Below are 17,512 nucleotides of genomic sequence, written 5' to 3'. Positions count from 1 at the left end.
ACAACAGTTCAAGAACAATGAATTTCTGGATCATTTGCACCAGCCTCCCATTTCCAGTCTTCTAGCATTTTTGCCATTAAATTTCAGCTCTCCCAGAGGGCCACAGTCCTATGTTAACAATGCTGAGATTCTCTGAATTCTGGGATTCTCTGAATTCTTAGACTACACATCTGTCCATCGCTCATGTGGTGTGGGGGTGTCAGTGCAGAGGTAGAGAGAAAATAAAGGTGTTTAGGTTGAGAGAAAGAAGGAAATGCCTCTTTGAAAGAAGAAAAAACAGGGCACTGTAGTAGCAGATGAGAACTTCAAAGCTGATGCTACTCTGACAAGGACAGTATGTTTCTAACTAAGTCAGGGATGGGGAACTTGTGGGCTTCCAATGTTGTTCAAGAACATCTCTGGAGTACCAACAACTCCCCACACCTAGTGCTTCAAGTTCTGCCTGGATGTGAATTCTGGGTCATATCAATCAACTCACAAGGCAGAAGCAATTTTCTCCCCCAGAAGCTTACAAATTTTGCAAGAATTTCAGCAAATGCACAGACCCAGGATCCTTGTTTAAAATATAAATATTTGTTGATTCACAGCACATCCAACAACAAGCCAAGAATTGTGGAAAACATGGCAGGACAATTGGCAAGGAGATTAAAATATTCAAAAGGTTCACAAGTGAGCTACTCAATGAATTGAAAGATGTTCATACAATTGAGTAAATTGCTCCCTGCTGACCACTAGAAGTTAATCCACACTTTGAATCCAAATCCAAAAATCTACATGGCAATATTTCCAAAGTACAATGTTGAAAGCATTTTGAAATTAAGTCATGTTCATCTGTTTATTTGTATTCAAAGTAAAACTAGTATTAAACTTTACACAATAAGCTTCCTGTGGTTCCATCCCTCCATTTGTACCTCTTACCCACTGAATTCCTTTGGTAACTAATAAATCATGTGATGCCACTTTGACCTTGAGGAACCAGGAGTAAATGTTGAAATTAGGACTCTGTCACCGAAAGATCACACACAGAAATGTATTTATTTAGCGGCAACAGATCAAAGTCTGCTGCCTAAGGACAGAGCAGAATGGGGTGGAGGGAGTATAGGGAAGAAGTGCTAAAAATGAAGCAGCTTATTCTGTACAGCCAACACTCTTTACAGACACATAAAATAAAAAGCGTTTCCCCTCCCCCACAGCGCATCATATACCATAGTTCAATGTGGAGCCAGCAGCAACATAACACGTTTCTCGCACACTGGAAGTAAGAGCAGCCGTGCTCAGGTTCACCTTTTCGTTCTCCAGTGATAGCTCTAGATTGGTCTTGACCATAAGAACCACCAAAGAGAACATCTTAGAATTTTAGAAATTCTCCCTTTACAAAGCTACGAGGGCTATCAGCAGCACTATGTGAAGGCCCAAAGTTTTTTTTATCCGTTTGTAGAAATCTAGATACTTTAGAACTCTTGCAAACATGCATCTAGAATACTGTTCCATGGAGAGATTGGGAGTACAGTGGTACCTCTGGTTAAGAACTTAATTCATTCCGGCGGTCCGTTCTTACCTGAAGCACCACTTTAGCTAATGACATCCTGCTGCACCACCGAAGTACAGTGTTCTCATCCTGAAGCAAAGTTCTTAACCTGAGGTACTATTTCTGGGTTAGCAGAGTTTGTAACCTGAAGTGTTTGTAACCTGAAGTGTTTGTAACCCGAGGTTACCAGCGGGAAGGTAAACAGTGTTACCGTGTGCTGCTCTGGTTTCGCCAGAAGCCGCTAAGTCATGCTGGCCACATGACCTGGAACCTGTCTGTGGACAAACGCCGGTAAAGCAAGATGAACGCTGCAAGCCCAGAGTCGTTCACGACTGGACTCAACTGTCAGGGGTCCATTTACCTTTACCTTTAGTAATTGAGAGCCAGGTGCAAAGTAATGACAGGGCTGGGATTACAGAATTCTATAGCTAGCTCAAAAAAAATTGTTTTCAGTTTCAGAGTGGAGCTCACAGTTATGTATTACATAATTTGGAAGGCCCCTTTCTGACATTATTGTTAAACAATTGGTAGTCAGAATTCTTGCTACTGTACTATAAATCACCTCTGCACATCCCTAAGCTCGCCTAGTCTTCTCCTCAATGCTCTATAATTTTCTGTCTGGGCAGCAAATTTTCCTCCTGGTGAAGTATGCAACCATTCAATTTCACCATCTGCAGTCTGAAAGTATTAAGACCAAGGAACCATTATGCAACCTCATCTGCTGTTTGTGTGAACTAGTAGGCCTAAGAAGCATTCAAAATTGCCTCACTCTACAGCAACTAAGGCAATCTTCCCTATCCATACAATTTGCAGTCCCATTATTTCACACGGTTGTCACGAGGATAAAATGAAGAGAGGGAGAAGTTTGCACTCCACCTTGAGCCCTCTGGAGAAAAGTTGGGATATAAATGTACTTTTTTGCCTCACTTGGCTCTGTATGATGAATAGATCAATCAATGGTTATTTTTCGTGATTGTTCTGGGGACACTCCCATGTTCAGAAATCAGAAACCCAACTGCTGGGGGGGCAGCAGCAGTGGAAGAGGGTACAGTGGTACCTTGGGTTACGAACTTAATTAGTTCCGGAGGTCTGTTCTTAACCCAAAACTGTTCTTAACCTGAGGTACCACTTTAGTTAATGGGGCCTCCTGCTGCCGCCGCCGCATGGTTTCTGTTCTCATCCTGAGGCAAAGTTCTTAAACCGAGGTACTACTTCCGGGTTAGCGGAGTTTGTAACCCGAAGTGTTTGTAACCTGAGGTACCACTGTAGTTGCTTTCAAGCTCTGCTTGTGGGCTTCCTGGAAGCATCTGGTTGGGCACTGTGAGAAACAGGATGCTAGAGTAGATGAACCTTTGGTCTGATTCAACAGAGCTCCTCTCATGTTTTCAATTGTTTGCATTTGCAATGTTAGGACTGCAATAAAACTTGATGTTGAACTGCACGGCTACATTACAATTACCTTATCAGCATTCCTAGTTTCAACTAGTTTTAAGTGGGCACAGTCAAATCTTACTCCTGATAAGATTGTACTTAAGAATGTTTCACATGTTTTAATGATTGGTGAGGAAAGAGAAAAATCAGATGTAACACTTGCTGTTGCAAGTTGTTCAATAATAACCACTCAACAATGAGTTCTGAAGTTTTTTTTTTAAAAAAAAACCAAACACACACACACACACACACACACACACACACACACACACACACACACACACAGAGTGAAGTGAAGAGCATTGTAGAAAGACAAACACCACACATTTATTTACATTGCAAATGCTCTCATCACCCAAATGCAGCTAAACTGTATTTCAAATCCTTAGTAGGAACACAGGAAGAAGCCTTATACAGACCCTTAGTTCATCTAGTTCAGTATTCTGTACAATGCCTGGGAGTGGCACTACAGAATTTCAGGCAAGGAGTCTCTCCCAGTCCTTGCTAGAAATGTAGGGGTTTGAATGTGAGGCGTTCAGCATGCAAAACAGAAGCCGTACCACTGAGCTACAGCCCCAGGAGGAACAAAATCTAATGTTTCATGCAGATGGAACTCAACTCTGCACAAACACCCAAACAAAAAGACAAAGGCGACACGTATTCCAAAAAATATTATTTCTGCTAAGATCTGCATAGGATGTTGCTTAATATCCGTACCCTACTCTTCTGCTCACAGAGCAGTCATGGCAATTTACAGAAAGCACACACAATGTAATAAAAAGCTATGAAACAAGTCATTAATAAATGTAAAGCAGTTCATTAAAAGCAACAAACAGAAAAACTAAAGTATTAAAAGTCGTTGAAAGAAAAAAAACCATTTTCAGGTCTGACTGTTGTGACGTGGGGTTTGTGATTTCAGCTCTCTTCACATAACATGCTGGAGACAGTTCTCTAGTAACAGCTCTTTATTAAAGTGAACAAGACTGAAGACTGAGGAGAGGAAAGCTACATTTATAGGGACAGGGGACTAGCTAGGAAGGGATACATTTTGGAGGGAACAATATCAAGCAATCACAGTGCTGCCTTTTGGAGGAAACCAATAAGACAGAGGATCCAAATACAGCAGCTTAAATGAACCAATAGTAGCTGTACCCTCTGGAACCAAAAGGCAGTTACTTTATCCTAATGCAAATACAGACAATAATAATACAGATATAAAATCCTTTGACTCAATACACAACACCCCTCCCCCCCTAGTGAGCACAGCAGACGTAATCCCTCAGGTACTGTGGGGTCCTACAACTTCTACCTGATCTCCTGACAACAGGTGTTGCAGGTTCTGGATTGGGTGTTACCTGTGGTGGAGGGGCTGCTATAGGGGTTTCATCAGGAACAGATGGAGTCCCAGACATCTCAGGGTCCCCGACCTGTACCTCGTCATCATGAGAACTAGCAGACCCTGGTTCATTTGCTGAAGCCCCTGGTGACTGTACCTCTGGACCATTTTCACTCTGGTCTTGCAGCTGTGCGTCATTAGCCAGGGATGAATTATCTGACTCCTCCCTGCTGAGCGCCCGGCGCCTCAGCTGATCTATATGTCTCTTCCAAACTTGCCCATTTTCCAAGGTCACATAATAGGACACAGGTCCACTAGCCCGGGTGATCACACCGGCCACCCACCGCGGACCTCGTGAATAGTTCCTCACCCAGACCAGATCTTCAGGGGCGAGATACCTTGTTGTGTCAGTCTCAGCCTGGGGGGTTGCTCTTGAATTACGGTTTGGCATTTTATCTGGGTGGACATAATCCAGCACCGTTACCAGTCTTCTACCTAAGAGCAGCTCGGCTGGCGACTTGCCCGTCGCAGTACACGGCGTTGCATGCTGCAAAAATAACATTCGCGCAATGCGAGCCGACCAGTTACCCTCCATTAAGCGCGCAATGGATTCTTTGGCTGTTCTTACCATGCGCTCAGCCTGCCCATTGGAGGATGGGTGAAAGGGCGCGGATGTGACCCCTCTTATAAAGTTATCAGCCAAGAATGCCCTGAATTCTTGGGATACAAAAGCTGCCCCATTATCTGATACAATGGTCTCAGGTAACCCGTGGGTAGCAAACAGCTGCCTCAACACCTTGATTACGGCAGCTGATGCCATGCTAGGGACCATCGCCACTTCTAACCATTTGGAATATGCATCAACGATAACCAAAAAAACCTTCCCTTGGAATGGCCCAGCAAAATCTATGTGCAGCCGGCTCCAGGGAGTCCTGGACTGCTCCCACCAGTGGACTGGTGCTCTGGCCACTTCTGGCCGCACCTCTTGGCATGCCTTGCATGTTCGTACCCATTGTTCTATGTTCTGGTCCATTCCAGGCCACCACACATAACATCGGGCTAGCGACTTCATCCTGACCATTCCCGGGTGTCCCATGTGAAGCGTCTCAAGAACCCTGTTTCTCAGTGGTGCTGGGATTATCACCCTATCTCCCCATAGGAGACAACCCTTATGCATGGACAATTCGTGCTGCCTTGTCGCATAAGGCCTGAATTTTTCTTCATGCGGACCACCTGGCCACCCCCTCCCCACCCAAGTGAGCACACGGGAGAGAACAGCATCTTTCCTAGTTTTCTCAGCTATATCCGTAGCTGTTACAGGAGCCCCCGGAAGTGTTTCTAGCATCATAATGTGCTCCGCCGGAGCAGGATCCTCATTGCTCCCGCCAGGAAGGGGCAATCGACTCAGCGCATCAGCATGGCACAACTGTTTCCCCGGCACATGGGTCAAGGTGTACTGGAACCCATTCAGGAATATTGACCAACGCAACATTCTGGGGGAGAGAATTTGTGGCGTTTGTTTGTTTGGGTTGAACAACCCTAACAGTGGTTTGTGGTCCGTTTCAATGGAGAAATGGCGACCGTACAAATAATCATAGAACCTTTTGATTCCGGACACAATAGCCAGTGCCTCTTTATCAATTTGAGCATAGTTGCGCTCTGTGGGCGACAACGTACGGGAATAGAAAGAGATGGGCTTTTCCGACCCATCCGGTTCCCTATGACTCAGCACAGCCCCCAGACCGTATTGAGAGGCATCACATGCCAGGACCAGCGGCTTTGACTCATCATAATGAGCAAGGACGCTCCTGCTACTCAGCATTCCTCGCAAGGAGTCAAAAGCCTTCTGCTGCTCCCGCCCCCATCGCCACACATTCTTTTTCTGCAATAGTCTATGTAATGGTTCAGCTACCGAAGCTTTCTGGGGTAAGAACGAATGATAAAAGTTAATAAGTCCCAGGAATGACTGCAACTCCGTCTTGTTCTGTGGTCGTGGTGCCTCGATGATGGCCTTAATCTTAGCATCTGTGGGGTGGATGCCTGATGCATCAATTTTAAACCCCAAGAAATCCACAGTTGGCACCCCAAAACTGCATTTTTCTTTTTTCAGTTGCAACCCCACCTCCTTGAACTTGAGCAACACTGCACGGACACGCGCAACCAGTTCCTGTGGGTCTTTTCCAGCAATCAAAACATCATCAAAAAATGGCAAGACCCCCGGCAGACCTCTTAACAGGCGTTCCATGAGCCCTTGAAAAATCCCTGGGGCCACACAAACTCCGAACTGTAATCTGTTAACTCTGAACGCCCCTTTATGTGTGACAATAGTCTGTGCTTCTGCTGATTGTGGGGTTACTGGCAGCTGTTGGTAAGCTTGTGCCAGGTCAATTTTGGCGAACACCTTGCCCCCAGCCAGTTTAGCCAACAGATGTGATACGACTGGAATGGGGTATGAGTTTCCCCTGAGTGCCTTATTGATAGTACATTTGTAATCTGCACATATCCTGACTTCCCCATTTGCTTTAAGGGGTGTGACGATTGGAGTCTCCCACTTAGCAGAGTCCACGGGTGAGAGAACTCCCTGCTTGACCAATTTATCCAGCTCTGCCTCGATCTTGGGTTGCAGTGCAAATGGCACTCGCCTTGGTTTGAGTCGGATTGGAGCCACCCCGGGGTCCAACTCGAAGTCAACTGGGGGCCCTTTATAACAACCCAGTTTTCCATTAAAGAGACCAGCAAATTCCTTGCATAATACCTCACTCATCTCAGGGCAGGTTTGGATTGAATTAAGCCCTGAGATACTCAGTCCCAGGGCAGGGAACCAGTCAGTGCCCAGGAGACTGGGGCGACTGCCCTTCGCAATCACCAGTTTGAGTACAGCCTGTTTGTCCCGGAACTGTACTCTCACGGCACACATTCCCATAACATGGATGCGGCCTGCTGAGTACGACTGCAAGGTTGCCGGAAAGAGCTCCAGAGGGGGCAACTTACCCCTGGGGAAGAATGTCTTCGCGGTCTGGTCCGACACGATGGTGAATGCGGATCCGGAGTCCACCTCCATGTCGCACTGCTGACCCTCAATCTTCACCTTGACGTGTGCCTTGCCTTGCGCTGGAAACTGCACGGCCCTCCCGTTGATCTCCGTTACGTAGTGGCAGTCCTTTAGAAAACGAGTTGCTGTGGGCGGTCTGCGATGCTCCAGTCTAGGTGCTCCTGTCGCTCCCGACGCCGCCGATCTACAGACCCTGGCGATGTGACCCGTCTTTCCGCACGTCCGGCAGATAGCATCCCTGAAACGACAACTCTTCCTTTCATGGTTTCCGCCACAACCTGGGCAACTGCCTCGGCGATCTCTGTGCACTGTGCAGGCCTGACGCACCGACTCGACCCCACGGACTGGGCTCTGGCTCGGAGTAGCCTCTAGCTCGTCCATGGCATGCGCAACTTCTATCTGTGGCTTAGTGGCCTTGCGACTGGCATCAAGCTCCTCTCTTTCATAATTCTCCGTGGCGGTGGCCTCTTTCAAGGCTGAAGCAAGGGTAACCTCTTCTTTAGCCACGATGCGTCTTCTGGCTTTCTTGCTGCTCAGACCACCAATAAACCGATCCAGGAGAGTCTCTTCCAGATTTTGGAAGCCGCAGTGCTGAGCGAGCTTCCGGAGTTCAGCCAGAAATGTGGATACAGACTCCCCAGCATGCTGCTGCCTCTTATGGAACTCCATCCGCCGGGCCATCTTGGTCTCAGTAGGCGCCAAGTGGCTTGTTAGGCAGGCAAGAATATCTTTGAGAGATGTCTCACTCAGCTTCGCTGGAGCAAGTAATGCCTTGGCCAGCTTGAAGGTCTCGGGCCCACAGTAGCTCAGGAATGTGGCCCTTCTTTTGCTGGCATCGGTGATCCCTTGAGCCACTGCAAAGAACTCGAAGCGTTCGACGTAGTCTTCCCATGTGTGGGGCTCTGATGGCTGGAAGGGCTCCAATACCCTTGGACTCTCCTAGCGGGCAGGGTCGTCTTCTCAGCTGGCCAGTGAGTCTTGTTCTAAGCTGCAATCCGGACTCTGAGGCAGGGCTGTGTTTAACCGCTCCTCAGCATTCCGGATCCCATCCTCGTCGCCAGTTGTTGTGACGTGGGGTTTGTGATTTCAGCTCTCTTCACATAACATGCTGGAGACAGTTCTCTAGTAACAGCTCTTTATTAAAGTGAACAAGACTGAAGACTGAGGAGAGGAAAGCTACATTTATAGGGACAGGGGACTAGCTAGGAAGGGATACATTTTGGAGGGAACAATATCAAGCAATCACAGTGCTGCCTTTTGGAGGAAACCAATAAGACAGAGGATCCAAATACAGCAGCTTAAATGAACCAATAGTAGCTGTACCCTCTGGAACCAAAAGGCAGTTACTTTATCCTAATGCAAATACAGACAATAATAATACAGATATAAAATCCTTTGACTCAATACACAACACTGACAACAAAGGGGGCACCAAGCCCATGAGATTTCACTGGCACTACAACCAGACCAGGGACATGGGTGGTGCTGTGGGTTAAACCACAGAGCTTAGGACTTGCCGATCAGAAGGTCGACGGTTCGAATCCCTGTGACAGGGTGAGCTCCCGCTGCTCGGTCCCAGCTCCTGCCAACCTAGCAGTTCGAAAGCACATCAAAGTGCAAGTAGATAAATAGGTACCACTACAGTGGGAAGGTAAACGGCATTTCCGTGTGCTGCGCTGGTTCGCCAGAAGGGGCTTAGTCATGCTGGCCACATGACCTGGAAGCTGTACGCTGGCTCCCTCGACCAATAGAGCAAGATGAGCGCCGCAACCCCAGAGTCGGTCACAACTGGACCTAATGGTCAGGGGTCCCTTTACCCTTTACCTTTACAACCAAGACCACTCAACTCTGTGGTTATCAGGCAAGTGAGCTCACACATCACTTTAAACCGTAGTTAAAACCAGTGATTTTTTTCTTTAAAAAAATGTTTAGGGGTACTCTCATTTTCCTGCTCATATTGAAATACTGCCCCTCAATGAGACCAAATTAAGATTCACAAAATGTTTAGGTGTACGCATCCCCCAGGAAAAAAGCACTGCTTAAGCTAAACTAAACCACGGTTTTGTTTAACATTATGTCCAAATCTGGCCTCACATTTTATTTCTCTCCATCAAACCTTGAACTGCAACCAAGGTTTGTTCTTGGCCTATTGCTCAAAGTTTGTCTGGAGAAAATAAGACATAACACTAAACTAGGCCCTGACTTAGCTCCCAGCAGCATGGCAGGAACAGAAGTGGAGGCGGAGCAAAGTGCCCTCAATTTCAGCAGCATATATCAGCCTGCTGTGTGTTCAACTTTCCTATGGTTTAAACCTATGACGTGCAAACAAGGCCAATGGTACAGATAGGAAGACGTTCAGGCAGAAAATTTTTAATATGGGAGCAGATGGTTGTTGATTTAAATACGGTGAGGTTATGCCAACCCATAATAAACAGCATTGGGGGAAGGAGTTTGAAGGGGGGGGTATGCTGTAGCATTGATCCTTAGAATATGCACATTTAAAACTTTATCTCAAAGCTATACCCTTCTATTGCATCCTTCTTTTAATAGCTGCCAAGTCTCGTGGAAAACCCCTGGATTTTAATCCGTTTCCCGCTGTTATCCCGAATAGAAAAAAATCCTGGAAATCCCCCAAATTTCCTACATACCAGGGAGGCTCCATTTCGGGTGCCGCTCTGCCCATGTCTGGGCACTGGAAATCGGGCAGTGCCGGCACCGGACGTTGCTTCTATGCATGTCCAGACATGCGTAGAAGCGACTTCCGGTGTCGCGCTGCTGCTGATCCCGCATTTTTCAGCGGGAGACTTGGCAGCTATGCTTCTATTAATAAAAATAGTTAGAGGAAACAAGCAAAAACTACCCTGGAAACTTAAAAAACTGCTTGCTAAAAAGCTACTTGATAAACAAGGAAAGACAAGGAAACTCTAGGTCAGGGGTCAGCAAACTTTTTCAGCAGGGGGCCGGTCTACTGTCCCTCAGACCTTGTGGGGGGCCGGACTATATTTTGGAAAAAAATATGAACGAATTCCTATGCCCCACAAATAACCCGGAGATGAATTTTAAATAAAAGCACACATTCTACTCATGTAAAAACACCAGGCAGGCCCCACAAATAACCAAGAGATGCATTTTAAATAAAAGGACGCATTCTACTCATGTAAAAACATGTTGATTCCCGGACCGCCCGCGGGCCGGATTTAAAAGGCAGTCCCTGGGCCTTAGTTTGGGGACGCCTGCTCTAGGTGTTTGAAATAAGATAAGACTACTGCCCCATGTCTCAACAGTGGCACATACACATGGATAGGAAGATTACTATTAAAAAAAAAATGCCCCTGAGGAAGGATTTGTTCTGAAACACTTTGGGCATAGAATAAATCACATTTCAAGCACCTGGACTTTTACTTTATTTCATTATTATTTTTTGCCTGCCAATAGTGCTTTTGCAGTTTTGTGGTTGGTTTTTCCGACATTTTATAAAACACCTGAGAATATTACTTTCTGCCCTACAATTTTAAAGGTTTCTTTACATTATTCAAGTGACCTTTTTGAGAACTGACTTTAAAACCAGTAAATTAAGAGGAAACAGTATAGCACCGAGCCATTTCTGATTTGAATTACACCTTCAGCAGATGTTTCGCTTCAGCCTCTATGAAATGGAATAAATTGTGTTTTAAGATCAAATCTTATCCCCACAAGGTTACAGTCGGCCTGCTATGTTTAAAGACTGCTTTCCTATTCTTAAGCAAATGTAAAAATCTAACAGACAGCACTGTTTACAGGAGCACCATCATTAACACCACAGTTCCCCTTTCAAATTCAGCCCAGAAAAATTCTCTCATTAAACCCACGATACAAGAAGAATGTTAACAGGAATTTACAAAGCAGCTGAAAGTACAAACACACACCCACGTTGGCTTATTAATTAACTGAGGCACTTTGAAATGCACAGTCAAATTTCTGGATGCAAGCATGGCAATCAACAGCAGTACTTTCCTACTGAAAAGGTAGAATACTGCATTCAGTTTAGCAGCCACAATTCAAGGAGGATGTCAAAACACTGGAAAGAATTGATAGAACTAGAAGAATTGTCTGTCACAGAAGGTGAAAATAGGAAAAATTTCCCCAATTTAAGAACAGCTCAGTGCTAGAATGAACCATCTAGTGATTTTTTGGAATATTCTTACTAGTTTAAGAAGAAAGTTGGAGACGCTTTTATGAAGCAATCTTTTAGGTACAGAATATCTTGTCTTAGGTAGGACAAAGGTCTGGACAACCACTACCAATTAAGATTCTATTACGGGGTGAGCTCCTGTTGCTCTGTCCCAGCTTCTGCCAACCTAGCAGTTCAAAAGCAAACCACTGCAGCGGGAAAGTAAACGGTATTTCCTTGCACACTGGCACTCTTCTGTGCTCCAGTAGCAGTTTACTCTTGCTGGTCACATGACCCAGAAAGCTGTCTGTGGACAAACGCTGACTGAAATGCAGCCTGAAAAGCGAGATGAGCCCCGCACCCCATAGTCGCCTTTGACTGGACTTAACCATCCAGGGGTCCTTTACCTTTTACCTTGTTTATAAGAGAACGATCCTGGATTCAAAGTCCCACTCAACTCCCATCATCCCTGTTGAGAATTCCATTCCTCCCGGGGTTCCGGTTTCCGCCGGCAGGAATGGCGGACCTGTTTTCCATCCCTCTGACCTTCGTGAGGAATTTGGCGGTTGCTAGGGGAGTAAATGGCAACCCCCTACCCTCTCCGGGGGTTACGGAGAGGGGCCGCTGGCCCGCGATGCCCCCAGACCCACTCCGACTGTTTATGGAGTGGGGGGAGCTTGGGCTGAAAAGCACTTACGAGGGCCAGGACTCCCGGACGCTAATCTGCATGGCGGGGATTTCCATGGTTAAAGAAGATAATTAGGCTTAAACTATGGACATACTTCAGAAGGAGGGGAAGAAGCGCTGTTTACTGCTGAGAAATTTACGCTGCTGAGGGAGAGGAGTCAAAGGCTGTATATCATCTGGAAGAAGGATTGATGGGGACGGAGCGATAAGGGAATTGAGTTTTTTTTTTTTCTTCATATGAGTTACTTCGTACATTCCCAGACGCGATGTCCTGGCTTGTTTGGAGTGAAAGAGAAGCAAAAGACTGTGTGAGTTGAACTTTATAAACTGTTGTTACTGAGCATATTTTTTAAAGATGTGGAGTTGCCGATGAGAAAAGCCCCCCCCCAGTCGGACGGAAGGAGTCCTGGACGCGTTCGGAGGATTTATGAGCTGTGACGCACTTTGAATTGGAGCAGCGACCTGAAGCTAAGTTCAGCTATAGGGCAAGGAGATCCATTAATTTACCAAGAGTTTATGGTTTGATGTTTGGGTCTTCTGCCTGGAAAAGCTGTAAATTTTATAAAGATCGTTAATCTTCATGGCTATGAGAGAAAACGAAAGTGATTTGAGCTTTTTAAGATGGCGCTGCTTCGACGCAACAGGGAGCTCCAGACTAAGAAGATTTATGGGGAGGCTGGTCTGATTAACCCACACAGGAGAAAGAACATTTGTGAAACCTTGTTTGATATTTATCTCAGCAGCTGGGAAACAATCGGTTGAAAGTGGAAAACATCTATGTGACTGTAAGGGGAAGATCTGGATACGATTTGAACTTTAGAAAAAAGACGGCAGTGGACGGTTGCGAGGAATCCCCAATTTCTTGAAGCATGGGAACCCAAATAAAAAATTCTCTAGACGATTTGGCATAATATTCGGTTTGATTGATATATATATGTGTATAATTTGAAATAATGAATGTGATATAATTGGTTTTAATTGGAAATTAATAAAAATATATTTTTTTTTAAAAAAAAGAGAATTCCATTCCTCCCGAGCTGCATATGTGTGGGATTGTTACATGTCATATGTCTGTTTACATTTCAGCACTGATTACTGGAGTCTTGTGAGAGGAAATTGAGATACGCTGTTTCCGTTCTATATAGCTTTTGCAGTTCTCTCTCCGAGGAAGAAAGACAGGGAGAGAAGCCATGTTTTCTTTGTTCTGTTACGTTTGATTTATTTTGCAATAAATTAGGCTTAGATGTAACTCCTCAAGGCTGAGCTTCTGTTTTGAACTCTGCTAATCGTGTGCTCGTGTCCCTGGATATGGGCCACATCAGCATGATGGGAGACCGAGTGATGAATCCCCGGCGATGCTGCATTGGGGGGGGGGGGAGGCACCAGGCCTCAGCATTATCACCCAGCAATCCCTAGCTAACAGGACCAGTGGTTAGGGAGGATAAGAACTGTAGTCCAAAAACAGCTGGAGAACCAAATTTGAGAAGCCCTGTTTTAGCCTATTGAGATGCTGCTGCAAGAGTTTCACGGACAGTCACTGGATAGTGTCCACAATAACACTCTCCTAATTACTCCATGCTGTGGTCCTAATACTACCGGTAGAACTGAGTTTTTGAAGAAATGCAGCTTATTGAGTCCGTACTAGGAATAGGAAGCAGACCAAAAAAAGTAAGAGGAGCTTCAAATATAATGTAAGTCTTTATGACATCTTAAGGCAATGTAATTGGCAACTATACTGCTACTGCGGACAGTAACTGTCAATCTTGTTTAACAATTCTTCCCAAGCATGCAAATAGCAGTTAATGACATTTCAGAAGCCATGGATTCTCTGTGTTTGCGCTTTTAGAAGGCAATTTTCCCTGAACAATGCACTTAACACGTTCATAGGTATTATTGAACAGAAGTGGTCTGAGAGCTAGGGGAACTTATACAAATATATACAAAGTTCCTTTATTCATATTCCACAGAAAGCACTGCAGACAGCAGCAGTATCCAGACAGAAATGGGTAAAAAGTTCGGGGAAATCCATACATATGGCATCCCATGTTGGCAGTGCTGTTTTCCCATAAAAGGAGCTCAATAATTTTGCCCCCCACCCCACCCCAAAAAAGCTCCGCAACTCTGCCAAAAAAAAACTCTGTCCGGAATTTCACTCTTTGAAATATGGCAACCCTGCTTAAAGTGGGTAGAGAAAGAGGTTCTCTTCAACTTAAAAACAGAATAGAAAGTAAATAAATTAAATTAAATTTTGAGTAGGGAACTATGCACACTGAAGCAAACATAATACTAACTTTACATACATATTGATGTCTAAATGGGCCATTACCACAAACATCTTGCAACTGTAGTGGAAAGAAACGTCGGTTTCTGCATACGGCTACCATTAAAACCCCAATAAAATATTAGCATGGGGAAATGCACTGTAAGTATGGCAGAGTTATAATGCCAATAATAAAAAAAATGATACAGCCATATTAAGTTCCAACCATCCCAACTAGTGCTATCACACAGTTGCAGAAGTTTCTGCTACTAATAATGCAATGGAAATGGATCAGCCCCATACAATAAGGAAATATGAAATGAGGACTGTCTTAGGGACTCATCTGGAGACTCTTGGTGGAATTCAGCATGGTACTACATTGAACAGAGCCAATTTCAGGGGCACAGAGAGGAGAATCAGGAAACCTTGTTGTGGAAGCATAGGACTTCCACTGACAGGGTGGATTCCTCAGATGAATCACACCCATTATATAAAAAATATTCCTTCAGTAGCACCTTAAAGACCAACTAAGACCAACACGGCTACCTACCTGTAACTAGAACTATGGAAGGCACCACATTGAGCCACATAAAATGGAAGTCCACCACTTAGTTGGTCTTTAAGGTGCTACTGAAGGAATTTTTTATTTTGCTTCGACTCAGACCAACACGGCTACCTACCTGTAACCCATTATATAGAGACTTATAAAACTCAGGTTGTATCATGCGGGCAGAGGAGCGGTAAGGTGGATCACGTGAGCCTAATGCTATGCATGGCAGTGCTGGCAGGGACTGAAGGGGCTTGCTGCCCAAAACCACATCTGGGGCTTGGGACCAGGACAGTAAAATGCTGGTTTAGTGCTATAAGTAAACCACACCAACATGTCATTTTCTCTCTCTCTCTCTCTAAATATATATATATATATATAATGTATTTTTATTAAAGATTTTCTTGGTTTGGTTTACAAAAGTATGTGCCATGTCTCTCTCTTCTTCTTTTTTCAAGTAACATTTTTTACAGATGAGTTTCATTTGGTGAGACATTAGGAAGAAAAGGGGGAAAGAGGTGGAGGGGGAAAAGGTGAGACAGAAGCCTCAACAGGTTGATTTTAATATACTTAAGGAATGTCATCATTACCTTTTTGCTTCCTCTAGGTGGCATAAGTACTCATAAGCGATATTCTGACGTCGCCTTTCGTCCATTTCCTCCGCCGAAAGCCGTGCATCATCCACAATAGCTGTAGATACAAAATCATGTCTAATTACACATAATGAAGAGTAACAATTGCATCTTGGAGGAGGGAGGGAATAATTTGTTAAATATATGCAATTGTTTTTTATAAATTGGACATTATTAGTTTCAGCTTAATGCCTACATTTAGATTTACATGTTAAACAAATGTATAATTTACATGTTAAACAAATGTATATTTTAACATATATTAAAAAGAAATATAGTATAAAAAGAAGGAAGAGGGAATCCTGAAAATGCGAATACTTTGCACCCAAAATTAACAGTTGCTTCAAAACAAGCTTACAAACTTGCAAAGTGTACTTTCAACATTCTGTATAGATAGTTGATACAAACTTAATCATTTCAAGAATGCTCATCCCATTAAAATATATACTGTAGTTTATTCACTTTTTAAAGGCAGTAATCTTGAGCCAGAACAACTGTGAGATATTATTTACCCACAAGCATTTCAAAAGTAGAAATGTAAACAAAGGCTAACAATTAAGAGGGCATTATGAACTTCAGCTACAAAACAGTAGAATATAAAATATTTAAGGTCAATGATATTTAAGGGCAGCATGAAATGATAGATTTGGAGATTCAAAGCAAGTGTAGTAAAATAATGCAACTTTCAGTCATATTCCAATTTGCTTCTGTAAGGAGAAAAATAGAAGGATCTTATCAAAACCTAATGATCATCCACATAACAGGAGTATAAAGCATTGCCGTCCCTGTGGCCTTCTCACTTTCCTCTGCATAATGCGGTTCTGCTCATTTCCTGGAGCCATTTGAATCTACTAATTTTGGAAGCATTTTTACCAATGAATTTAGTTTTGGGATACATTGCTAAATGGAACCTCCACATCCAGAAGCAATCACTTCTGCCCTAAGATTTTTTTTTTAAAGCCCTTCTGGATCAGACCAAAGGTCACCTAATCCAGAATCCTTTTCCCACGGTGGCTAACCAGATGCTTCTGGAAATCCCAAAGCAGGGCATGAGAGCAACGTAATTCTCTTGCTTGCGTTCCCCAGGAAATGATATTCAGAGGCATACTGGAAATCATAGATAGCCCAATCATCTATCTATCATCCAACTATCTTTGGATAGCTATCAATATACCTATGAACACTGAATGTCTCTAAAACAGGCTTCAAACTGTTTTAATCCCTTTTTTTCTATTCACCAATTGTGAAGTAAAGTTATATACTCACTTTTGTGGGACTTGATAAAATCTTTCCCAAATGCACACAACAATATGGCTTTCTAATTTATGATTGCAGAGGAGAGGAAGCTACATGAATATTTTGAGCAGTTATCCATTTGTCTCTGCCTGAAATAACATCTTTGTGACTCCACACTGTCAGATTATAGATTATACATAGACAAAGAGGCTTCATGAGCTTTGCCTCTATAATTTAAAAGCACTTTTAATACTACTGTAGGGTTGCCTCAGTATGAAAGTTAGATTGAATTGGAGGAGTGTAAACAATGGTTCTTCTATTTATAACATACAAACAAAATGTCCATTAAGTTTGGTGGGCAGGGGAGGGAATGAAAATTTCAGCCCCAACCCTACTTTCCTGCTATTCCTTCCTCCTAGCCAAGGTTAAGGCAGCATGTCATAGGGGGCCTGGGTCCCACTTTTGGTGTTAGCAGTTCCCAACCCCAAATTCCAGAGGCATATTCTAGGGTAAAACACCTTTCAAATGTTATAAAATGAAATCACAATCAGATCAGCTTACAATTAATACAAAATCATAATCATTAACTGGCAAGACCATATTCCCAAACCACCATCTCCTCCTTCTCTTACTTAAAACACAATAAACCCCCA

At 44.0% G+C, this 17,512-nt stretch overlaps 1 protein-coding gene across 2 annotated transcripts in view; it reads right to left on the bottom strand.

Annotated features, from left to right (window-relative positions):
* The window catches only part of IQGAP2 (IQ motif containing GTPase activating protein 2), a 131,466-nt gene that overhangs the window by 89,807 nt on the left and 24,147 nt on the right, over positions 1-17,512 (bottom strand). For both annotated transcript variants that reach the window (XM_035100066.2, XM_035100065.2), the window contains exon 2: positions 15,582-15,681. In XM_035100066.2, the coding sequence (XP_034955957.2) occupies positions 15,582-15,681 (100 nt within the window). The remainder of the gene's footprint in view (positions 1-15,581; positions 15,682-17,512) is intronic.

This window comes from Zootoca vivipara, chromosome 11, assembly GCF_963506605.1.
Source record: "Zootoca vivipara chromosome 11, rZooViv1.1, whole genome shotgun sequence".
Taxonomy (NCBI): Eukaryota; Metazoa; Chordata; class Lepidosauria; order Squamata; family Lacertidae; genus Zootoca; species Zootoca vivipara.
Note: the sequence above shows the minus strand (reverse complement) of the source record. Positions and strands in the feature narration are given on the sequence as shown.